The sequence below is a fragment of the Labeo rohita genome, chromosome 19 (genome assembly GCF_022985175.1).
Source record: "Labeo rohita strain BAU-BD-2019 chromosome 19, IGBB_LRoh.1.0, whole genome shotgun sequence".
NCBI classification, from domain to species: domain Eukaryota; kingdom Metazoa; phylum Chordata; class Actinopteri; order Cypriniformes; family Cyprinidae; genus Labeo; species Labeo rohita.
In genome coordinates this window covers 27,740,855-27,767,517 of record NC_066887.1, presented here as the reverse complement: position 1 = coordinate 27,767,517, position 26,663 = coordinate 27,740,855, and the positions used below count along the sequence as shown (strand labels likewise).

Here is a 26,663-nt window from a genome sequence, read left to right as displayed (position 1 = left end):
AAATTATTTAATACTGCATACATTACTACAATTATTTTATTATTGTTTAGTATTAAATATTTAAAAGCTATTTAAATGCACCAATTCATAGTTTATATATAATCTGCTTTAACTTAAACAATGCCTAATTAAAACATTATTATCAGTAATATTAATGACAGTAAAATAGTTGTTTTATTTTTAATATTATGAAATTATTTAACATTACATAAATTACTAAAATTATTATCATTAGCATTTAATATAATAATAATAAATAATAATAATAATAATAATAACTATTATTATTCGTATTATTATTTAATATTAAATATTGAATTTATCTTAACATTATTATTATCAATAATATTAATAACAATAGGTTATTGCTTTATTATTAATTGTATGCAATATTAAATTATTTAATATTGCATACATTACTACAATTATGTTTATTATTATTTAGTATTAAATATTGAATAGCTATTTAAGTATTCACTTTCATAGTTTAACTGATTTAACTGATAAACTAAAACATTATTATCAGTAATATCATTTTCAGTAAAAATAGTCGTTTTATTTGTAATATTATGAAGTTATTTTACATTACATAAATTACCAAAATTATTATTATTGTCATTGTTATTAATAATAATAAATTAAATAATAATAATAATAATTATATATATATATACATACATATATATATATATATATATATATATATATATATATATATATATATATATATTTTTTTTTTTTTTTTTTAAATAAATTAATATTCCATAGCATCTGGTTTAACTTAAACTATGCATAATTAAAGCATTATTATTAATAATATTAATAACAGTAAAAAAATGGTCGTTTTGTTTTTTTAATAGCATGAAATGATTTAACATAAATTACAACAACAACAACAACAACAATAATAATAATAATAATAATAATAATAACATATTTAATTAATATTTAAATATACAAATTCGTATTCTGGTTTACCTTAAACTGTGCACAAAACATTATTAATAATAACATTAATATTTATTAACATTATTGAATTATTTAATATAAAATAACTAGAAGTAGTATTTATTTAATTTTAAATATGTAATTGACATTTAAATATACAAACTGATATTTTTGATAGCATGTTCAACAACCTATAGCATGCTACTCTAAATCGAATATATAGTTGTACGCTCTCTCTCGCTCGCTCTCTCTCTCTAATTCTAAATTCAATACAGAATACAGTATTCATTTTATATTATTCATTCATAAACTGCTGTATCCGGTCGTAGTGTGAATGTGACGTCCAACTCCCTTTAAGAGCGCTGCGCCTTTAAGAGCAATGCAGAAGCGCTGGCGTTTGTGTGTGTGCGTGCGCGTGTATGTGTGTGAGTGAGCGAGCGAGCGAGCGTGTGTGTGTGTATGTGTGTGTGTCAGCCGTACCCATCATGGCCCCTGAGCAGCAGCTGATCAGACGGACCGCCGCTCCGCCATCCTCCTCCAGCGAGCAGCGGCACCGGTGAAGAGGCTCCATGTGTCCCCCATCCTCGGTCAGAAATCTGAGCAAGAGGGCCGCGCTCCAGCCGCCCAGCGCGAACATGAACAAGGATTATTCCATTAATCTATCGGTGCAGCAAGTGCTCAGCCTGTGGGTCCAGGGCACGGTACCGACCCTACAGCACTTCACAGGTACGTTCACATGAGGAGAAAGAGCCGGTGAAACGGGGTCTTGTGTCTCATCTAGCCGCTGGCACACGCCTCTCCACACCGGCCAGTCTATTGTACCGGCAGACGCACGATCAGCTGCGCGCATCCCATCTGAACAAGGTCACACTTCACATCACACTAACTGTGTGCCTACATGCCAAATTATTAATAGTGAATGTTTAGTAATGCATGCGTTATTACTTAATACCTATTGTATTATATAGTAAGTGTGGGTTGCCAGTTCCTTACACGATAGCAATACCACAGCACTTTAATATAGCCTACTATGATACTGGTTACCATATTCATCTGTTAGTATTGTAAAAGATACAGTATTATCATAGTAAAAACACGATCTTGCTTTGGAACATGTTTATAAAACATGGCAGCAAGCCAAAGTACTTTTTGTAAGGGTGACAGTTTTTGTAAATAGCATGGTTGCATATAGTAGCCTAATCATTTAATATTAAGGTAAAGTAGTGCATAGTATGTTTTTTTTTTAACATATGTTATATATCAAGTCAGCGTTGTCAGCGAGCTATATCCTTTACGTGACATGGTAATACCATAGTACTTTTATATATAGCCTATTATAATACTGAATGATTACCATATTCATCTTTTGTCCTATTCACCTCATAGTAATGCACATAGTATTAACATAGTAAATATGGGATTAAAAAAAACACGATTTTACCTTGGAACATGTTTTTTAAAACATGGTAATACTCTGGTACTGCAAGTTTTTGTAAATAACATTAATATGGTAATCATTCAGTATTTTAATAGGTTTTATGTGGACCAGGACCACAAAACCAGTAGCACAGGTATATGTGACCCTGGACCACAAAACCAGTCATAAGAGTCAATTTTTCGAAATTGAGCTTTATACATCATCTGAAAGCTGAATAAATAGGCTTTCCATCGATGTATAGATTTGTTAGGATAGAACAATATTTGGCCGAGATACAACTATTTCAGTATATGGAATCTGAGGGTGCAAAAACATTAAAATATTGAGAAAATCACCTTTAAAGTTGTCCAAATTAAGTTCTTTGCAATGCATATTACTAATCAAAAATTAACTTTAGATATATTTACAGTAGGAAATTTACAAAATATCTTCATGGAACATTATCTTAAATTAATTTCCTAATGATTTTTGGCATAAAAGAAAAATCTGTAATTTTGACCCATACAATGTATTTTTGGCTATTGCTACAAATATACCCCAGCGACTTAAGACTGGTTTTGTGGTCCAGGGTTACATATTTGCAGCAGTAGGCAAAAATACATTGTATGGGTCAAATTATTGATTTTTCTTTTATGCCAAAATTCATTAGGATATTAAGTAAAGATCATGTTCCATGAAGATATTTTGTGAATGTCCTACCATACATATATCAAAACTTAATTTTTGATTAGTAATATGCATTGCTAAGAACTTAATTTGGACAACTTTAAAGGTGATTTTCTCAATATTTTGAATTTTTTATTTTATTTTATTTTTCTAAGATTCCAGATTTTCACATTTGTATTTTGTTGTATTTCAATCAAATATTGTCCTATCCTAACAAACCATACATCAATGGAAAGCTATCATAATATAATATATCATAAGATATCAGATAAGATATCATTTTCAATTGTACTTTAGATATTTAAAGTACTCCAATACAGTATTTCAATTATTACTGACATCACAGTTGTGTCCAAACCGTGGTATTTTACTATGCCACTATTAAAAAACATTGTTTGTTGGTTGTATTACTATAGTATTTTCTTAGAGTTTCTGATTCACCTGACTGTAAACTGTCAGATTTTGCGTACTTTTGAAGTAAAAGCTTTGCTTGTTGTAGACCGTAGTGCACTAATGCATGCAGCCAGTCTAACGTAAACCTTTGAAAAGCATCGTGCCGCTCATTAATCTTTAGTTAATCTTGAGTCATTGCATCGTTTCTGGCGGCTGTCTGCTTGTGTAGTGGAGTAATCGTTAGTAATTACCGTCACCATATTGGTCTCCACATGATACCGTGCTTGTGGGCTACTTTTGTGCAGCATTATACAGTCTTTAGCCTTGTAGATTGTGTGCTTACTCTGATCATGCCACAGTATACTGGTGGTATACAGTCATATTTGAGCAGGCTGTGTTAGTCAACACCAATACTGTGTAAAAACATCTATTCAATGTCAAGGGTGTAACCTGCTATTGAAAACTGGCCCATATCTTCCAAAGTATAGTTCATTTCCTTTTTAAGCATCGAGATAAGGTAGCTACACGCTTAATTGTATGAACGACTACAGCAATAATATTTTCTTTTCTTTTTAATGGGTTGCGGATGTATCTTTGTTGTGAAATGGATGTTATTAAATATTTGGTTGATTAGTTTGTATCAGATTGCAGTGGTTCTCAACTGGTGAGTCGTGACCTAAAAGCAGTATAAAACTAATATGAGAACCTGGACCACAAAACCGTCGTAAAGGTCAATTTTTTGAAATTTAGATTTATACATCAAGCTTTCCATTAATGTATGGTTTGTTAGGATATGACAATATTTGGCCAAGATACAACAAAAATCAAAATAAAAATATTGATAAAGTCGCTTTTAAAAGTGTCCAAATGAAGTTCTTAGCAATGCACATAAGGAATCAAAAATTAAGTTTTGATATATTTATGGTATGCAATTTACAAAATATCTTAATGGAACATGATCTTTACTTCATATTCTGATGATTTTTGACATAAAAGAAAAATCGATAATTTTGACCCATACAATGTATTGTTGGCTGTCGCTACAAATATAACCATGCTACTTAAGACTGGTTTTGTGGTGTTATATATATATATATATATTAGTGCTGGGCAAAATAAAAGTTTTTGTATTTTATAAATATATACATGTAAATACATCAGTATTTTGAAATATATACTGTATGTATGTGTATTTATATAATAAATATACACAGTACACACACACACACACACATATATATATATATATATATATATATATATACATACAAAAACTTTGGGTGCGATTAATCGTTGCTCAGCACTAATATATATATATATATAACTATATATATAGTTTTATGTATTAGTGCTGTCAAATCGATTAATTGCAATTAATCGCATTCAAAGTTTTTGTTTACAAAATGTGTGTACTGTATATAATATTTTTAATATATATAATATAATATTGTAAATATATATGTATATACATGCACACAGATTTTGAATTTTTATGTGATTAATTGCGATTAATCGATTTGACAGCACTAAATACATACATTCATACGTGTGTGTGTGTATATAAAACTATAAAACACACAAATATGTCTTTACACACATTTAAACAAATTTATTTTTGTAAAAAATAAATATTTTTTGAAACCAACAAATCAAAACAAAGATAATGTAATTATGTTTTTATGCAACTGATTTTGAAATCTAATATGCATATATAAATGTATACATTTATATATATGTTAGTATTGTGTATGTGTATACTCATTTTTAGTCGCACACAAATATTTTGGTGTTGCATCACATGATGTAAAATCTGGGTCCTGTTTAGAACCAGTTTAGAATTACTGAAATACTGGCTATAATCACTGCAGTGAAAAATTTGATGTAAAAGCCAGACCACATGTAAGTGGATGCTGCTGGAAGTCCGCTTGAAGCATTTTCAGGGAACAAGTGTACAGGTTTTACAGTTAGTGAGGCACAAGAAATGGCCTTTCACTTCCGAGATTTGGCCAGATTATAATTTCTGCAATCTCGTGGACATCTGGCGTGACGCAACACATGAGGCAACTTAAGAGAGAATTGCGAGATAGGTGGCATGTGAAGACTGATGAAGTAATTCCCCCCCCGCCCCCAAACAAAAAACCTCTGCCATTATTACTCACCGTCATATCTTTTCAAAGCAATATTCAATTCTTTTTCATGTCATCCAAAAATAAAAGCAGTTCAGAGTGACCATGACTGTCAAGCTCTAAAAAAGTACCACACATCTATTTGTGCAACTGCATGTGGATTTGGAAAGACATAAAGTAAACAATGATGGAATATTAATTTCTGGCTGAAGAACATGATAGGATGAGGTTGCATATCAGCTGTGGCTTCAATCCCCCATCAGAACAGACCATCAGTCAGAACGTCCACCTCAAAAGCCCCCGTCGCTGACAGAGACAGCTGTGTTCAGATGACTCTTATGCAGTAGACATCTCTCTTTGTGATGACGTGAAGGAACAGCACAGGTGCAGAAGCACAGAGACTCAAAGAGAATGCTGGAGATTGTGACAAACTCCCACTCGGGACGAAAGTTAATGGCGTTTCCTGTTTTGCTCAGTGAAACCAGCCTATTTAGTCATTTCATTTCCTTCTGCTGTTTAGGGAGGAGACAGACTTCTGCCCACTTAGCAGTTGTTTGTGCCTTTGGGTGAACAGTGCGTTATTAGAAACTTCCAAAACATCGTTATAAGGTAGCAAATCAGATGTTGTTGTATTATAACTAAATAAATACTGTAAACACAATTGTTCACAAGTTTAGGGTTGGACGGATTTTCTGTTATGCTCACCCGGGTTGCATTTATTTGATACACTAAAAAGAGTAGTATTGTGAAATATGATTACAATTTAAAACAACGGTTTTCTATTTGAATATATTTTTAAATATAATTTATTCCTGTGATGCAAAGCTGAATTTTCAGCATCATTACTCCAGTCTTCAGTGTCATGTAATCCTTCAGAAATTGTTCTGATATGTTTTTTTTTTTTTTTGTGAAAACCATGATACTTTTTTCCAGGATTATTTGATGAACAGAGCATTCTAAAGAACAGCATTTATTTTAAAAAGTACACTCTAAAAAAACGCTGGTTTGAAACAACCCAATTTGGGTTATTTTGGTAACCCAACGCTGGGTCAAATATGGACAAACCCAGCATTGGGTTATTTTAACCCAGCCAGTTGGGTTAATGTTTAAAAAAACAGGTAACAGTAATAATCAAAACGTGAACGTTTATTAATAACACAACCATGGACAAAAATATAAGACAAAATGACAAGTTTTCAACTTTGCATACATTTAAACTTGTTTAACAAGCACTTAGAAATAAAAAATATAACAGTTGAAAGTAATATTTTAAGTATATTAAACGGTTCTCTTTCATCTTTTATCTTTTTTAACCAAAATAGTGCCGATTCTTGTGCCAATGTCACTGAAATCTGAGCCGGCGATGGGCTGCTATTCCCCGGGGAAACTGCGAACTTCAGACCACCGCCTCATGTTTCACTAGTGCTGAAAGACTGACCTCATAATCTGTCAGTATACAGAAGAGTACAGAAGTTTGAGAACATATTTTAACATCCAAATTAATTAGAAGCAGTATTATAACGAATAAAATCAGTTTATGTTATGTGAGGCAAGGCGTTTTCATCACATGAAACGACTGTTGCTGACGCATTTAGCTGACTCGCATCTCGTCTGTATGTTGCATTGCGCAAGAAAATTATTTACAGCACAATAAAGACTTTATAGATGGAATAAAACGTATACAAACCTTAAAGGGGCCATCGGATGCTAAGTTCACTATTACATGGTGTTTGAACATTAATGTGTGTTGGCAGTGTATGTACAAATCTATCCGATAATGATAAAAATCCATGCAGTGGTTTTTAGTTAATCTGTAAAAATAATATTCCCTTTTTCTAATCGAGCCATTCTCAGATGCCTGTCATTGTTGCGTCACACCCACAGAGGCTGCTCCCACGATAGTTGATTGACATGAGCATTTACCTCAGATCAGTTGTGACAGTCCAACCTCCATGTTTTGATACTGGAGCAGGGATGTAAGTTAGACAAGAAATGAGCGATTGAGGTGTTGTGTTGCTGGATGTAATAATAAACGTAGTGGTCGTCATTTACTCCTGACATCTGAGCCGCTGAAGATGCAGTGGATTACATTTGTTTGTGAAGGGAATGCGCCTCCCGATCTACATATATCCGTCTATGTTCGCACGAATCATTCGTGATCCAGCTTCACTTACAGCAGAAGTAAGTATAAGGGTTTTTTATGAATCTTTGCAGTCGCTTTCCCTAATAATGTGCTAGTTAGCATGTTTAGCAGCTAAACGCAGCTAAAGTAAATAGGATCATCACTCCACAGAGAGAAGAGAGGGGCGGGGTGAGCAGAGCTCATTTGCATTTAAACCAGCCTCGACCAGAATGGGATGATTTTTGCAGAGCTGATTTTAGCAAGGTATTAAGGGTGTTGTTTTACACAACCATTGAGAATTTTTAACCAAAGTATATTATAGACTTTTCATCAAGAACCTAAAGAATTATATCAACTTGTGGAAAATCATCCGATGACCCCTTTAATTTAACCGAAGAAGTCCACTAAATTGACAGCGCTGAGGAGTCGCTCTCTCCTGAGGAGAATGAAAAGCCCGCACTCCGAACCCAACAGCTGGGCAGGGTTGCCAGGTTTTCACAACAAAACCTGCCCAATTGCTGCTCAAAGCATTTCAATTAAAAATTGCGTCAGGGGATATAATACAAGTTTTTTTTTTGTTGAGGTTCCCTGGTAAAAACGTAGAAAAGGGGCTAAATATGACGTTATTGGGGTCACTTTAACCCACGGACATCAAAAACAAATTGTGGCGACATGTTAAAGTAGACCAATTCCGGACTTGTCAACACTGCAGGTGGGTTAAAGTGCCCGCGCTTGGTTATTTCATTGGAGAGAGGGGTGTATAGTTTCAGCGTTCAGTGAGATTGACCCAGCCACTAACACAAAAACTACCCAACACTGGAAAAATAACCCAACATAATGACCCAACAGGCATAACCCAGCAATTGGGTTAAAAAAATAACCCAGCGTTTTTTAGAGTGATTTATTTCATGGCAGTGTATATTACAAGAATAAATACTTCTGAAGAAAACTTGAGTTGTTCTTTCCTGTAAAAGATTTGCTATTACAAAGGGGTTGTGGGTGTTGAAAAGGGTTCTTTCTCAAGTTATTCAAGTCTGTGTTTTTTTGTGTTTTATCATTTGCCAGACACTGCTAATAATGATATCTTAATAATCGGTGGCTGAGTTTCCTGCACAGGAGTAGAAACTTCACTGTCATAAAAACAAAGTTTTAACTAAATTAGCAGTAGAGATCTGTGACGTTGTTACTTGTCATTTGGTGATCATTATCTCAATTAGCATCTTGTTTTTTTAAATTCAGTTCTGTTCATTGTGGTTGGCCACAGAGTTAGATAGTGCTTGATGACTAGGCTTGTTTATTTGTATGTTTGCTTAATTGGAATAAGAGGTTTGGCTGTTTGTATGTGCTGTACATCATTATGTGCTGATGCTAAAGAACATTGTTCCTCGCTGTGACCATTGACAGCTTGACAAAAGGGGTTTTTTTTGTCACCTCGGAAACTGCTTTGTTGACACGACCAGCGCCCAGGGTGTTTTCACAAGTTGAATGCTTTACATGATTAAACCCTCCCCCTTTTTCTTTGCAACAATATGACCTTTAAAATATCTGTTGTTGTAGTATAACCGTAACAAAGTTTGGCTGATCCTTGATGCAAAGTCAATTTTGTGCTAATCACATTTAATATTTATTGTTTTTTAAAACGGATGCATTTATGTAGTAAATGAGAATCCATAAAATTATTCCATAAAATTATTCATTGACATATGGTTTGTTAGAACGGGACAGTATTTGGCCGAGATACAACTATTTGAAAATCTGGAATCTGAGGGTGCAAAAAAATGTAAATATTGAGAAAATCGCCTTTAAAGTTGTCTAAATGAAGTTCTTAGCAATGTATATTACTAATCAAAAATTAAGTTTTGACATATTTACGGTAGGAAATTTACAAAATATCTTCATGAAACATCATCTTTACTTAATATCCTAATGATTTTTGGCATAAAAGAAAAATCTGTAATTTTGACCCATGCAGTGTATTGTTGGCTATTGCTACAAATATACCCATGGTTTTGTGGTCCAGGGTCACATTTTGGCATGGTTAGATTCAGAGGTTTTCACTCCAGAATTACGATTTCCTGATAATTTACTTACCAAGATGTTCATGTCTTTCCTTCTTCAGTCAAGTTTTTTGAGGAAAACATTACAGGATTTTTCTCCATATAGTGGACATCAATGGAGATCAATAGGGTTGAATGTCCAAAGACATGCTTGTCTTGCACTAGCTCGACTTCACGCATTATGTAGTCACATTGGAAAGGTCACGTGTGACGTAAGCGGAAGTTCCAACCCAGTGTTTACAAATTGAACGTGCAAAAAAAGTCAAACGCCCTTTACAAAAAAAGGTAAAAAAAATGTTGGACGATTTTTAAGTTGGAAGAGAAAATGAGATGGAGCTTTTTACTCTACCTTACCTTTTTGAACCGAAGTACACAGAAGAACTAACCCCACATGACCTTTCCAACGTGACTACATCATGCATGAAGTCACGCATATGCATTGCAGAGCTAGTGCAAGACAAGCATTTGTGGTTCAAATGTATACGTTTTTAATTCCTTTTAGAAAAAGACAAATCATTCCACTAGATAAGACCCTTATTCCTCGGCTGGGATCATGTAGAACCCTTTGAAGCTGCAGTTTGGGTCCTTCCATTGATCCCCATTGGAGTCCATTATATGGAGAAAAATCCAGGAATGTTTTCCTCTAAAACCTACAATTTCTTATTGACTGAAGAAAAAAGACATTAGCATCTTTCCTGAGTAAACTATCAGGAAATTTTAATTCAGGAGTGAACTAATCCTTTAATATCATTTATTAAGTTGGGTGTCAAGCTTAGAATATCACCATATTTATTATGAAACCATCATATTTAAAAATATGATATTAATGAATATGAAAAAAATGTATGATATGATTATATTATACATATTAAATCCATATTGAATTATTATGGTATTTTCTTCAAACAGTTTAAAAAGCTTTTATTAAATATTTCAATGACAGTATATTTATTGAACAAAAATTGTATCAAAATAAACCAAAAATAGTACAAATCTTCCTGAAGTGATTGTTGTGCACAAGTATTAATTATGCACAACAAATTACTTTAGCTGTACTACCCTAGTAAAAAAGTTATAGATAGATGCATTTTATACTAAGTATAGTCTGTTAACATATTTACTAACATATCGCTTGAGACTTACTGATTTGTAACTTAACTTTATTTGGTGTACTACTTGTGCACAATGCACATTTCTTGTATTCTCTGATGAGGAAGATCTTTAAATAATATCGGTTTTTAATCCTTTAACTGTCACTCCCATTTTTGAACTCAGAAATAAAAATGCACTATCCAGACTTTAATTTTTATAATTCATAATTGAAAACATTTTGTAATATGATTTTGATGTACATTTTCCATGGTAATGCAATGTCTGATTTGAAAATGCCTTTGAAAGGATGAATTTTGAGATTTTAAGTTTTGAGCTGATATATAATTTCTGATATCTAAAGCGTGATAGGGAAAAGGGCAATGAAGAAAGTCTTTTGTGTCAAAGTTCAGAACTCATGTTATGATGTAGATGTAGAAGTGGCACTCTTGTTGGGGGTGACAGTTAAAGGGTTAATTGCAAAAATATTTAAAGTGCACCTAAAGTATACTTACAATAATTCCACTTTAACACAATCAAATATACTAAAGTATATCTTCAGCACTACTTCCACACAATTAAGTGCATTATGTACAAAATTAGTTGTTCCAGTTTAGCACACTTTAAGTATGCCAGTTTAGTATACTAAAAGTACAATTGCAGGGTATTTTTAATAAGTGCATAATATGTAAAGGTATTTGTAGCATACTTTGCATTAAATAAATAAATATGACATTTTCAATACATTTTAGTATATTTATTTTTCACTAGGGTATATGCTATTGCATTTGTATCAATACTGAATGCATTTTTCCCCAGACTGTCATTTATAAGATACACTTTTGCTCCATCAGTGTTCAGAAAAACATATTTTTCATGCAATAATACTCTATGGGAATAGCAAAATGTGCCTTTAGTCCTGATATCCTTACCCTATATCCTTTAGTAAGTTAATTGTGAGTCTGTGAGTGTTGAAATAATGACTAAGTGTCTTTGTACATGGTAATGTGGGTCAGTAGTACACTGAAGGAATGCTTTCCATCAACGTCAAAGTGTATCTGGATCTCTTGTGCTTCAGTGTTACTCCTGTATGTCTTTGCTAAAGTCTCTCTGTTCCAGTTTATTTGTGCTAAAGTATCTCAGCATCTCAGTGCTAAAGTGTCTGTTGTCCAGTATTGGTGTGTTATCTGTGCTTTTTGTTTGGCTGAGGCACTAGGCAGTGCCACCTCATTCCTGGCACAGCATTGCTCTGAGGCTTTTGTGTCCGTCTGCCTCAGTTTACTGATAACACAGTTTGATCGACGTCTCACTGTGTTGCTGTTGTTAGTCTGTTAATAGTGATGTGTGTGTACGTGTGTGTGCATGTGCATGTAGGCCTCTCTGTCTGGATGTTACGCCTCACTTATCATGTGAGTGACAGCTATTAGCTTAATCAATACATTGTGTTAGTGTGTCAGTGTTTAGTCTGGATTATTGAGACATAGGTGTCATTACACATTGGTAATACTCTTATGCTGATCAAAGCTTCTTTTATTTGATCAAAATTGCTGTAAAAATACTAAAATATTATTACAATTTTTACAGTTTTCTATTTCACTGTTTTCTAAAGGGAATTTTATTCTTGCGATGCAATGCTGAATTTTCAGATATGCTGGTTTGCTGCTTAGAAAATTAATTTTTAATTAAAATAAACTTTTTCAACATTTTTTTTATTGAGAAATTGCCCAAACTATTTTATTTAGAAATTGCAAAGAAATTTCACAAATAAGAAACTTAATTAAATGTGAAAAGAGTATTTTCCGTTCTCCAGTGTTCTTTGTAGTAAAAGTTTGAGCTTGCCTAATAAATGTGTGTGTACTGTGTGTAATTATTATGCATATATAAATACACACAAATTAATGTATATATTTAAGCGAAAATGTTATTTATGTACAAAATATTTTTACTTATATATAATATAAATTATATAAAAATTATAATAAATACATATACTTCAATATTTTGTAAAATATTAAATATATATACTTAAATATATACATTAATGTGTTTGTATTTATATATACATAATAATTACACACAGTACTCACACATATATTTGGCAAACTCAACTTTTATTTTGTATGTGATTAATCGCGATTAATCGTTTGACAGCCCTAGTTCTTTGTTTTATTGAAAGCTTCAGAAACTATCAACATGAATCATTTTCAACATGAATAATAATAAGAAATTTTTCTTAAGCAGCAAATCGTAATTTTAGAATGATTTCTGAAGGATCATGTGACACTGAAGACTGGAGTAATGATGCTGAAAATTCAGCTTTGCATCACGAGAATAAATTACATTTTAAAATACAGCGAAATAGAAAAGAGTGATTTAAAATTGTAATAATATTTCACAATTTTTCTGCATTTTTTTTCTTTAATATTACAGTTTGCAGCCTTGGTGCACGTAAGAGACTTCTTTCAAAAACAAAAAAATAATCCAAATGTTTCAATGGTAATGTGTGTAGATAATATATGAAAAGTGTTGAATTTACAAATGTAAACATCCTAAGGTTCTAATAGCATAACGTCTCTTCATGCTTCAGGGTAAACAAAAGCACTGTATAGCGTTGCATTTGCAAATACGCAGTTTGTTATTTGACGCGTTCGCTTTGACATGTTAAATTATGGCTGTCAGCAGTATTTCTGCCTCAGCCTGTGGTTTCTCAAGCATTTCTCATTTATGTAGAGCTGCATTTCCCCGAGTTCATGACAACAGCAGTTTGATAATCAGTTTCGTTGTCGAGCTAAGATGCTCGCCCGTGTCCTGGAATCTTCTGGAAGGCTCCAGAGCCGACTCAATCTCTCTCTGGCTTTATCAACTGAGCCAAACTGCCCATTTACTCCCCTCAGAGCTGTGTGGACAAGACACTTAAATAATAACAGTCTCCAAGCCCATGATGTACCGAGAGAGGTATATGGAGTGTGAAAGAGAGAGAGTAAATGAAAGTAGAACAGACAGTTTATGAGAAAGCCAGGCTGAAGGCAGTTAGAGAGTATTTATTGAGCTTTACTGTTATAAGTACGATGTGTTCTAACTTGAGACTCTCAGAAGTGTTTCTTCAAATACAGGTGTATATGGTCACGTTGACTTTAATATAGTTTTCATTTATTTAATTTAATTTGTTCCAAGAGTGCATATCCATACAGAATTCTGTCGTTTTTGTCATTTTTAGCCAACGCATATCATGTGCACCACATGTGAAATTGTTTAATAGAATTAGAATTTGGAAATTACATTTTACACATTTTTTGACTGACTCATTCTTTTGTTTCGATAAGGCTAATTTAATTTCCAACATTCTATGTATCCTAAACATGCACAATAACATATAATTTCATGCTTTTTGCATAATTGGACAAAATTGACTGGAAATGACACACAATAAAACATTGTTCACAGATAATTTTTCATTGCTTTATTGCTACTGTTTAGAACTTTGGGGTCAGAAAGATATTTCAGTGTTTTTGAATGTCTCTTATGCTCACCAAGGTTTATAAATACAGTGAAAACAGTGATATTGTGAAATATTATTGCAATTTAAAAGAACTGTTTTCTGTTGTAATATGTTTCAATTCCTGTAATGCAAAACTGAATTTCAGCAGCCGTTACTCTAGTCTTCAGTGTCACATGATTGTTCAGAAATCATACTTATTGTTCAAAATTTCTTAATATTGATGTTAAATGGGTCATCGGATGCAAAATTCACTTTTACATGTTGTTTGAACATTGTGTGTTGGCAGTGTATGTACAAATCTACCCTATAATAATGAAAATCCATGCAGTGGTTTTTAAATAATCTGTAAAAATAATATCCCCTTTTTCAAATCGAGTCATTCTCAGATGTCTGTCGTTGTGGCGTCACACTGACAGAGGCCGCTCCCAGAATAGTTGATTGACATGAGCGTCTTACCTCAGACCCGCCCTACATCAGCTGTAACAGTCCAACCTCCATTGTTTCGATGCTGGAGCAGGGATGAAAGTTAGACAAGAATATCTACAATTGAGCGATTGAGGTGTTGTGTTGCTGGATCTAATTATGAACATAGTGGTTGTCATTTACTCCCAACATCTGAGCTCCTGAAGATGCAGTGGATTACATTTGTTTGTGAAAGGAATGCGCCTCCCGATCTACATAAATGCGTGTATGTTTGCGCAAATCATTCGTGATCCAGCTTCACCTACAGCAGAAGTGACTATAAAGGTTTTTTTTATGAATCTCAGCAATCACCTTTCCTAATAACGTGCTAGTTAGCAAGGTACACGGCTAAATGCACTAAATGTGGCTAAAGTAAACAGGCTCGTCACTCCGCAGAGAGAAGAGAGGGGCCGGGGCGAGCAGAGCTAATTTGCATTTAAAGGAACAATCCATCAGAATGGGATGATTTTTTGCAGAGCTCATTTTGACATGGTAAAAAGGGTGTTGTTTTACACTACCATTGCAAATTTTTAACCGAAGTATATTATAAACTTTTCATTAAGACCCTAAAGAATCATATCGACTTGTGGAAAATGGGCATCTGATGACCCCTTTAAAGACAGTTGTGGTGTATACAGTGTGAAGAGTTATATGAAGAGTTCATTTGCTAAAACAGATTTTAAAAGATTTTAAACAGATTTGCTAAAACTCCATTTTAAACAATTTTCAAAAATAATGTTTTTTCATTGTGCATTCCAATTAATCTCAATCAAACTGCAGTTGGGTTATTTTGATTAAGTAAAAATAACTAAAAATATACAGCTAACACAATAAAACGCAATAACACAAAAACATGGTAACATAATAAAAAACATGATTTTTGAATGATCTGTTTTTGCAAATAAACTATTCATATATTAGTGAAAAAATTGCTGACTGTGGTAAAAATTACATCACAAGTGACAATTCATTTGTGTACAGTCAAAATAATAATGGATTATCATATTTTGAGATTAGAAGGTATTTGAAAAGAGATTAAGATGACCTTATAACAAAAACATTTTTTGTTATAAGGTCATATTTTGAATAAATTAACCTATGAAGTGTGTTACTTTGAATTCTAGTTCGTTAGTGTTCCTTTAACAGCGATTTCTCACAAAACAGTTCCTCTTTACTCACGAAAGCAGAAGTAGTTTTTGTTTGTTTGTTTTAAGAAACAAGATACAAGAACAACAAGGATGTGTGTTTTATTTTCTTATTAGTTGATTTGACAGCAACAGAAAATCCTAGCTATGAATGATTTCCAATATTTCTGAAATTCTATCATGCTACTTTTCCAGAATGTTGTGATTACTGTGCTTTACCTTCTATGTCCTCTACCATCTGAATTATCAGTATTAACTGTTTTACACAATATTAGAGTAAAATGCAAAATAGCCATTTTTTCACTGAGATAACTGGCTGCCACTTTCTGAATGAAACATGCGGCTGACATTCATGCATATGCTTTCTGAAAAAAATGCTGCTTATTTGCATTTTTGGAAACCAGCTAACTTTCTAAATGGTGTGTTGTCTCTGTCTCTGTGTCTGTGTGTTCTGTCTGCAGAAATGTGGTACTGGGTGTTCCTGTGGTGTCTATTCTCGTCTCTGTTCGTTCACAGTGCCGTTGGTCTGCTGATGTGTGTGACGCTGCAGCGTCATAAGAGGGGACGGCTCATCACACTGGTGCTCATCAGCGTGGGGTTCTTGGCCTCTCTCACCGGCGGGGTCATCACTAGTCAGTACTCTCTCACTTCTGCTTTACTTATTAGCCTTTGTGGTCAGAACAATTTTAGAAATAAGCGTGCATGTTCTTAAACTTTTTCTGCTGGCACAATGAGCCTATTTAGATTTTGACGTTTTCTTAAGTAAAAGTGAGTGATGTTTGCTCATGCATGATGCTATTGTGTTCTGGGAGATTGATAGGCAGTTGCTAGAAGTTCTTAGTATCTTAGTGAAGATCTTGTAAATAATTTTTATGTGACTGTTTTTACACTGCAAAAAAGCTTTTCTGACTTAGATTTTTTGTTTTGTTTCCAGCCAAAATATCTAAAAATTCTTAAATCAAGAAGGATTTTCCTTTCAAGTAAAAATTGTCTTGTTTTTAGAAAAAAGAAGTCAAAATTAAGTGAGTTTTTGCTTAGAACAAGCAAAATAATCTGCCAATGGGGTAAGCAAATTAATCTTATTTCAAGCAGAAAACTAGATTATTTTGCATTTTTTCAGTGTAGAAATATTTTTTATGACTAATAAAATGCATTATAATTAGTGATATACCAAAATGATGCACCAAAAGCTTTAATTTAGCCGAAAACCAAAAATAAAATGTATTTAATAATCAAATAATTAAATTTGTATTGAGTTGTACAATTTAATTTGCACATAATTTTTTTTTTTTTTTAAACGAGACATTGTTAGGCTATAATACAAATATTTAAACGATGGCTATATTAAAAACTTGTTTTCATGACATATTTATTCAAACATACATTAAGTATTGAAGACCATAGGTGAAGTAAAAATATAACATGTGATATAATGCATATATTAAGCAAAGCTCTGTTCTCTAGAGGTTTTTTTAGTTGAATATTGAGTTTATAGACAAGATTTGGTTTTCCTGAGGTAAATATAGAGTATTATTGATCTTTCTGCAGTTGAAACAGTGATTGAGCGATTACATGAGACAGTTCAGTAAGTTGTACTATTTCCTTCAACATACTGATGCTCATTCATGTTTATTTTGTGCTATAACTAGTAATAAAGAGGGAGAGGTGGTCAGTTAATTTCGCAGTTGAATACTGAATATTTATTTTAAGTTTAAAGGACTAATTTAACTTTACTGTTTCAGTCAGTGATTTCAGAACTATTCTGGCCAAAACCGAAAACGTATTTTTGGACGAATGTTTTTGGTTGCCAATGTTCGGTGCATCACTATAATGTAATAAATTAAGGATGTTTAAAAGACATTGGGCAGGGTGTCAATGAACTAGCTGTTAGCTGTTCTCCAGTCAAACACAAATGGAGTTTGACTCCATATATAGCCATACACTGTAGTGCCTGTTCCCAGAGGTCTGCTTTATTATTAATATGGATTTTGCAGAGAGAGAGAGAAAGATAGAGAGAGACATTTACTGAGAGCCACATCACACACACATTACTTGTCACAAGTTATTCCTAAACAGGACTCTGATAGCGCATTCGTCCCCTTGAATATTAGCATTAAATGGATTGTATTTAATTTTCTTGAAAATCAGAAAATTTTTTAAACTTCAGCAACTTGCAAATTGTAAGTGTCGGAGAGAAGGTAAAAAAAAGTCATGAGAAGCTAGATAATGACTCTTTTTTTCTAATCTGGTGTCTTTGTAAGATCCTGCCTGAATTTTGCATTAGTCTGGGAGTCAAAATACAAGCATATTACATAATTCTTTCCTATTTGTTTAAAAGTAGAAAGCAAGTCAAATAAGCCTTGCAAATAAATGTGGACCTTTAAGCTCTTAAGTCTCCAGAACTGATGTTGACTTTGCAACAGATGCAGTCATAAAAATATCTATATTTCAGTTTCAGATGTGTGATTTTTATTTGCATATTGCTCTTTCGTGGCTCAGTAGAACTGAATGTCTCTTGGAGGTTATGTCTCATTTAATAATCAATTTTTCCTCAGATGTTTCTTCTTAATTAGAACAAAAAACAAATAAACATGAGACACACAAAAAGAACCATCCCAATCACCATGGCAATAGAAATGCTAGCAAAAAAACCCGCTAGAAAACCCTTGCAACTGCATAGCAACCACACAGCAACAACCACTTGCAACCCCCCAAAATATCACATCAACAGCGTAGCAGCACCCTAGAAACCACATAGTAAAACAAAACCACTCAAAATAGCCAAGCAACCGCATAGCAACACCCTAGCAGCCACCCAGAATACCTTACCATCCACATAACAGCAAGCCAGTAAACTAAAAGGAAAGCAACACCCTAACAATCACACAGAATACCCTAGCAACTGTATAACAGCACATAGCAACCACCAACAACAACCTAACAATTGTATAGTAACACCCTAGCAATCACCCAGAATATCCTACCAACCACATAACAGCACCCTAGTAACAATAGCAAAACAATCTAGCATCCACCCAGAACACCCCAGCAACTGCATAGCAACACCCTAGTAACCACCTGCAGTCACCTAGCAACTGCATAGCAACACCCTAGAAACGACCCATAGCCACCTAGAAATTGCATAGCAACACTCTAGCAACCACCCTGAATACTCTACCAACTGCAAAGCAGTACCCTAGTATCCTCATAGCACTAGTAACCTCATAACACTCTATCATATTCCCAGAACACCCCAGAAACTGCATAGCAACACCCTAGAAACCACCCACAGCCTCCTAGCAACCACATAGCGACACCCTAGCCACCATCCAGAATACCTAACCAACCATATAGCACCACCCTAGTAACCTCCTAGCAAAATAACACCCCAGCATCTACCCAGAACACCCAGTAACTGCATAGCAACCACCAACAGCCATCTGGCAACTGCATAGCAACATCCTAGCAACCACCCACAGCCTCCTAGCAACTGCATAGCTACACCCTAGCCACCACCCAGAATACCCAACCAACCATATAGCAGCACCCTAGTAACCTCCTAGCAAAATAACACCCCAGCATCTGCACAGAACACCCATTAACTGCATAGCAACCACCAACAGCCAACTGCGTAGAAACGCCCTAGCAACCACCCAGAATACCCTACCAAATGCATAGCAGCACTCTAGTAACCTCATACCAAAACAACACCCTAGCATCCACTCAGAACAACCCAGCAACTGCATAGCATCACCTTAATAACCATATAGCAACCACACAGAGCCACCTAGCAACTGCATATCAACACCCTAGCATCCATCCAGAACACCCTAGCAACTGCATAGCAACACCCTAATAACCACAGTTACCACCCACAGCCACCTAGCAACACCCTTGCAACCACCCAGAATACTCTACCAAACACATAGCAGCACCCCAGTAACCTCATAGCAAAACAACACCCTAGCATTCACCTAGAACACCCCAGCAACACCATAGCAACACCCTAGCAACCAGCCACAGCCACCTAGCAACACCCTGGTAACCAAATAGAATACTATCTTTACTATCTAGTTATATGTGAATGTTGATTTCTCCTGTCCCAGGTGCGGCAGTAGCAGGTGTGTACCGTCTGGCAGGGAAGGACATGGCTCCTCTTGAGGCTCTGGTGTTCGGGGTGGGCCAGACCGCTTTCACCGTCATCATCTCATTCTCACGGATCTTGGCCACTCTCTAAATGAAATGAAAGCATCATTTACTGACACACCCAACAGCCAATCGGCTGGCAGAAGAGCCGGGGTCGAGGTGAGTGGAGTTATACCACAGGGGTTTGACCTGCGGTACAAAAAGATGAGCTTTAGGAGTTACTAATGACCAATGGACCACTATATGAAATGGCACTTTTGGAGATTTTAACATTTTGAAGAAGCAAAAACAGCATTATAGGCCAATGACTGAAATTCAATCAACGTGCCAACTGCCTCGATGGAGGATTGAGATGAATCTACGGATGTCTGTTTGTCTTTGTTAAACATTTGTTTTGTTTTTGCACATGGATTGCTTCAGCTTTATGTAAACTAGGTGGTTTTGGAGCCGTAGCTGGGTCGTAACGCCAAGATGGGTGCATCAAAAACATCCTCTGATATTTTGACTGTGTCTGTCTGTCCTCAAACATTTTCTAATTCTGCTCAGCCAAACGGCCCGAAACATTCCTGTTTGTGTTATGAATTTTCGCTCTGGTCCAGCAGTATTACCACATCCAGTTTTCTTCTTCCACTTTGCACTTTCTGCATTTTGAAAACTGTCTACAAAGTGTAAGATCTGTAGAAGGAATGCTGGGATGCAATATGGACATTAATTCAAGGAGGTTAGGTGTAATCTGGTCTCTTGTAACCGATATACATTTATCCATAATGGAAAAATGCCTTATAATAATATGGAAACACATAATGGAATATCAGTATGAATTTAACTCTGGTATTTAATCATATGTCAGTTTTAAAGCAAAGACAACAAGTATTCAAAAAGTCACTATGGCCTACAACGTCTTGTTTTGTCTCAAGATGTGATGTAATCCATCAACTGCGATTATATCGTGGACACATTCAAATCTGATCTTGTCCTTGTACAAATATTGTTATTTCACAGTATTTAACGTCTTCATGTATAATCCATTTTATCCAGCATTACTGTGGCAATACTCTCCCTACTCGAATATGGGAACTTAAACCTCAGGCCTTAAAAGACAAGAGACACTCTTTCGTCCTGGACTCGTTCTAACCAGTTTGAGAGACTGGCGTATGATTTTCTCCTTTGGCGTCACTAGTTCAGCCTGAAAAATGTGTTGTACTTGAAAGCTCTTGTGTGAAACTGTGCACTGATGCCATAATGAAAACGGTCACTTGTGGGTCTTTGCCAACAGAGTGAAATTGCACTGGTAATTATTTGCCTTCCATAAGTTTCCCTTTTCCTGATGGACTTCACCAAAACAGCATGAAGTACAGTTCTGTAAGGAACAGGTGTGAGTGTCCCGGTGTTAAAATGTTAAATAGTTAACCAAAAAAAGAAAATTTGCTGAAACTCAGTTTCAGGCCATCTCAGATATAGATGAGTTTGTTTCTTTAGATTTAGAGAAATTTAGCATTACGTCACTTGCTCATCAGTCGATCAGTGAATGGGTGCCGTCAGAATGAGAGATGATAAAAACATCACAATAATCGACAAGTAATCCACATGAATCCAGTCCATCAATTAAGGTCTTATGAAGACTGTAATCTGTTACATCGGTGTGTTTTTTACGATACCTCACTGCTGCCATTGGCTTTATTACACTCTCAGAAAAAAAGGTACAGTTCTGTCGCTGGGGCGGTACCCTAAGGTACAAAAGTGAAAAGGTATCTTTGTACCTTACCTACCCTTAAACAGTACATATTAGCACCTTAAAGGTACATTTTAGTACTTCGAAAGTACATATTGATACCTTAAAGATACATATTGGTACTTTAAAGGTACATATTAATACTTTAAAAGTACATATTTGTACGTTTTCACTGTACCTTTTTTCTGACAGTGTATTGACAAAACATTTTCCTTTCGTGAACATCATGAATTTTGAGGTTTTAATGCTAATATTTGAAGACCATTTGATTAGTTGTACATTTGATTTACATTCAAATGTAAATGTTTGAAAAAAATTAAATAGTTATATATATATATATATAGTACTGTGCAAAAGTCTTAGGCCACTAGTATTTTCATCAGCTAAAAAATGGTCAGTTAAAGTGGGTCTTTTGCTGTAGTGTGTCAGTAGGAAACATCAGATTACATTTCTAAACATTTATTTGCCATTAATCGTAATAATCCAGTGAGATTTTTGTTTGCACAAGGAGTCTGACAACAGTGAGTGCTCTGATCTGATCTCATCATCATCCAGTCTGTCTGGAATGACATGAAGAAACAGAACAAACTCAGACAGACTAAATCCAGAAGAACTGTGACAAAGTCTCCAGGATGCTTCAAGAAACCTACCTGCAAAGCTAGCATCATTTACAAACAGAAATGGTCCAGAACAGTTCTAAACAAATATGTTGATGGATTTTGATGTGAGATGACAACAGAGGGTGGACTTTTTCACTGGAGGAAGCGGTATTATGGATTATGGACTCTGAAAACAGCAGTTTAAAAGTTATAACACCATAATGGATTGTTTTTAATAAGCCTTTTAATTCATAAGATGTTAATTACATCTGTGTGGATTACTTGTGGATTACTGTGATGTTTTTATCAGATGTTTGGATTTATCCATTGGTAAGCAAGTGACATAATGTCTCCAAATCTGTTCTGATGGAGGTTCTGATGGAGAGTGAGTAAATTTTCATTTTTGGGCCAACAGTTTCTTAAAATGGAAAATGATTTGAATGGTGAACAGTGTGGAATGTGATTACAGTGGTGTGTTTTTTTGACACCTCACTGCTGCCACTGGCTTTATTATTGACAAAACTTTACTTGTTTTCTGTTTCTTTTTATGAACATCATGAATTTTGAGGTTTTAATGCTAATAATAACCTAATCATTGAAGACCATTTGATTTGTTGTACATTTGATTTACATTCAAAAAATGTTATTGTTTTTTTCTTCTTCTTCTTCTTCTTATTTTTTTTAATATATATCATTCGCCGCCTTTGAATTATAAGGCACTTTTGTACTTTTGAGATACTGAACTTCAAAGTTTTTGCATTCCATAGACTTTTGTAGCTAGAACTTTTTTGTTTTCTAAAAAAAGTCCCAAAATGTACACAGCTTACGAAAGAAACATCACATAATGAAAAAAGTTTTCACAAAATATGTGAACTCAATTTTGACAAAAATGTCAGATAGAACCTTACACTCTTAAATATAAAGGTGCTTCACGATGCCATAGAAGAACCTTTTTTGGCTAAATGGTTTCACAAAGAACCTTTAACATCTGAAGAGTCTTTCTGTTTCTGTTGCAGCGAAAGAAGGTTCTTCAGATTATAAAAAGTTAAGAAAGAGATGGTTCTTTACTGAACCTTTTACTGAATGGTTCTTTTTGGAATCAAAAACAGTTCTTCTATGGCATAGCTGTGAAGAACCCTTTAAAGCACCTATATTTTTAAGAGTGTATAATTCCAAGGCGGCGATTTGTTGGGTAGCACTTTCTATGAAGCTTTATATATAATGCATCATGAAGGTATTCATAAATACAGTGTACAGAATAATCAGTTACCAAGCCAAGAATCGCTGTTATTATTGGTATAAACAAGTATAGTTCGGTATTTGACCAAACTAGAATTAAATTACGGACTTGAATGAGAACCTTTTTTGCACAAAAAAAAAAAAAAAAAAAACCTAAAATGCATTATGTATAGGCTTCATAAATGTTATTATTTTTCAAAGAAGAACAAACTCATTTGCATTTAATTTGCAATTATTATTTTGAGGTATTATTTCGTTTTTTCATATCATGTGAGCCATTTCTAAAACTCAAAACGAGCATTTTATTGTTTTGTCTTTTAAAAGCCATTCAATTTTTTCAAGACTGATGCCAAACTCCACCTGTTTGTTACTGTATTAGGCATTACAAAAGAGCATATTCCTAATATTTGTTTGCCTTTAACAGTTCATTCATGTGTGACTGTTGTGTCAAAGTGAATAATGTTTGATTGTTAGTTTAAAACACTGTATTGTATGAAACAAATGAAACATTGATTGATTGCTTTTGCTTTATTGTTCTGTTCTCATTGACATGTTTATTTAAGCCAAAGTATTCCTTAACTCTTCAGCTTTAGGACTTTTTTAATTGAATATGATTTTTTAAGAAAAGCAACCGTTGTTTATGACTTTTTTATATTATGTGTTTTTGCTTGTCAGATTTCTAAGCACTGATTTAAGAAGTCTGATCTAGGCTACTCCTGAAAAGGCTGATTTTCCATTTGTTGATACTGTGAAAGACTTTCAGACGTTATTAATGTGTTAAGGTATTGATGAGGGTGTTGGATGTAATGGCTATTTACTTATTTCCAAACTTATGCAACTAAAAGTTCACTTTCAGTACCAGACCAGCACTGCAGAGGGCGTCAGTGTACTGTGAATGAGTGTAAAATGCATCCTGCTGTCAAAGGAAACTGATTGTATCTGTAGAATTATGCAGGTCTGATGAGTTGATTCCTAAGTTATGAGGGATTATGCGAGCTGGAAAAGAGTCACTTTTTTATTATTATTGATATAATGTGTTTGCTTTGTAAATGATTCATTTGGAAATTCATTACTGAACTATTCAGTATTGTAGTTTCGCTTAAGCTGTTCAGAATGACATACTACCCTGCTATTTATACTACCTAAACTGCAAAAACATTTTTTTTATTTAGTATTTTTGACTTGTTTAACAGAACAGATATCTAAACATTTTGATATTAAGATATTAAGTCTTGTTTTCTGAAAAATGTACCAAAATTAAGTGAATTTAAGCCTAAAACAAGACAAATAAATAAATAAATAATAAACGTTAAAGTTCACAACGACTCAAATTTATTTTTCTTATCCCACCGATAGATATTTGTTCTTGTTTTAAGCATAAAATTACTTATTATTATTATTATTATTATTATTATTATTATTATTATTATTATTATTATTTGAATTAATATTATTATTTCGCCCCCACAGAAAACAAGACTTAATATCTTATGTTAGTTTGCTTCTTAAGTTAATGTATCTTGATTTAGGAAAGTTTAGATATTTTTACTAAATACTAAATACTAAGTAAGAAAATCATTTTTGAAGTTACCCTGATGATAACCACAAAATTGCATTAAAAAATATCAAAACAACCAGAATGGGGCTAATTTTAAACATGCGACTTAATGACGTTGTGTGACTATATTTTTAAATTGTTACATACTGCATACAATTTCACATTGTTCTGTACAAAAATACAAAACAAAACAAAAAGTATATACAGTATGTAATGCATAGTATGCAGTAAGCAATACTCTAGTATTTCATTCTGAACCACACACATTTTACATTGTTTTGACCAGAATAGACTTTTGAGGGGAGCGCGGGAAAGAAAGAAACATAAAGCCAATCGCCTTAGTAGAAGTCCGTATATCATCAGAATGATTTTGGAGCGGATATTTTAAGGTAAAAAAAAAAAAAACACGTACATACAGTTACTTTAAATTATAGGCAAAAGGAAACATAATTAACTAATGTAATGGCATATTTTAACATATCATGTGTGTTTAACATGATTAGCATGATGAACGTTTGTGTCTGTGTTTATGAGTGAAGCTGTAGATGTGTTTTAGTGTGCTCTCTGTATATGTAGGTGTGTTTGAGTATATTGAAACACCTTTACCGATTTGTGATGAGTGTTTTCCCGTTTCCAAAAAGGTTTGATTGATGTTCTGATAAAGTTTGACTGAGCAGAAATGTTTTGAAATACTTTTATAGCTGCCTTTAAGATTATGGGTTCATATAACTCTGCGTAAACCCCATAATTTCTCTTCATCTTTCTTTGTTTTTAAGTAATAGAAAGCTTTTGTTTTGCACAGTTTTGAGGGTCATGAAACCAGAGTAGCAGCTGGACTATAAAGTGGGCGTCCTTGTGACCCAATCATATTCAGAGCTGCTGATTGGTCAGTTGGTATCCATAAGACATGAATGAAAGTCTTATTTTGAGATGAAACGTGCCATGAAGTAAGATTTCAGGCCTTGGAAATACTTGAGATGGAGAATATTGCAATACAGAGAGGCACATGATACGACACATCCCTGGCAGACACTGCGTTTGTTTCCACTGTTAACGTATAACATTGAACCCAGTCAAACGTTTGCCTGTCACGTGTCTGTACCTCAGTGATTGCATGCAAAAATGCAACTCCTCTCGGACTTTAAAGCGTGCAAATGGATTTCTGACAATCCTTGTTAAATGCCGCTCCTCAAGAAGTGGCATGTGTAGATAATGTATGATATGTTCTTTTTTTAATTTTGTATGAGCAAACAGCTGTGCTTTCCAGCACCTCTATTTATGTACAAATGCTCCTCTGTAAAACACTCTGCGGTCGGTTTAAAATAAAAATGTTTTGCAGTAAACGTTGCCTTGTGGTTATCACTTACTGGGATGGAAACTTTTTCAGAACTATATATACTTTTATTCTACACTACAATACAAAAGTTTGGGGTCTCTCTTATGC

At 34.1% G+C, this 26,663-nt stretch overlaps 1 protein-coding gene across 1 annotated transcript; it reads left to right on the top strand.

Annotated features, from left to right (window-relative positions):
* The first annotated feature begins 1,337 nt into the window (after positions 1-1,337).
* Positions 1,338-25,626, top strand: tmem170b (transmembrane protein 170B). Its single transcript, XM_051136263.1, has 3 exons — positions 1,338-1,674; positions 16,407-16,577; positions 20,052-25,626. Exons 1-3 carry the CDS (start codon positions 1,518-1,520, stop codon positions 20,180-20,182), a joined length of 459 nt encoding a protein of 152 aa, XP_050992220.1. The 5' UTR covers positions 1,338-1,517; the 3' UTR covers positions 20,183-25,626.
* Positions 25,627-26,663: the final 1,037 nt, after the last annotated feature.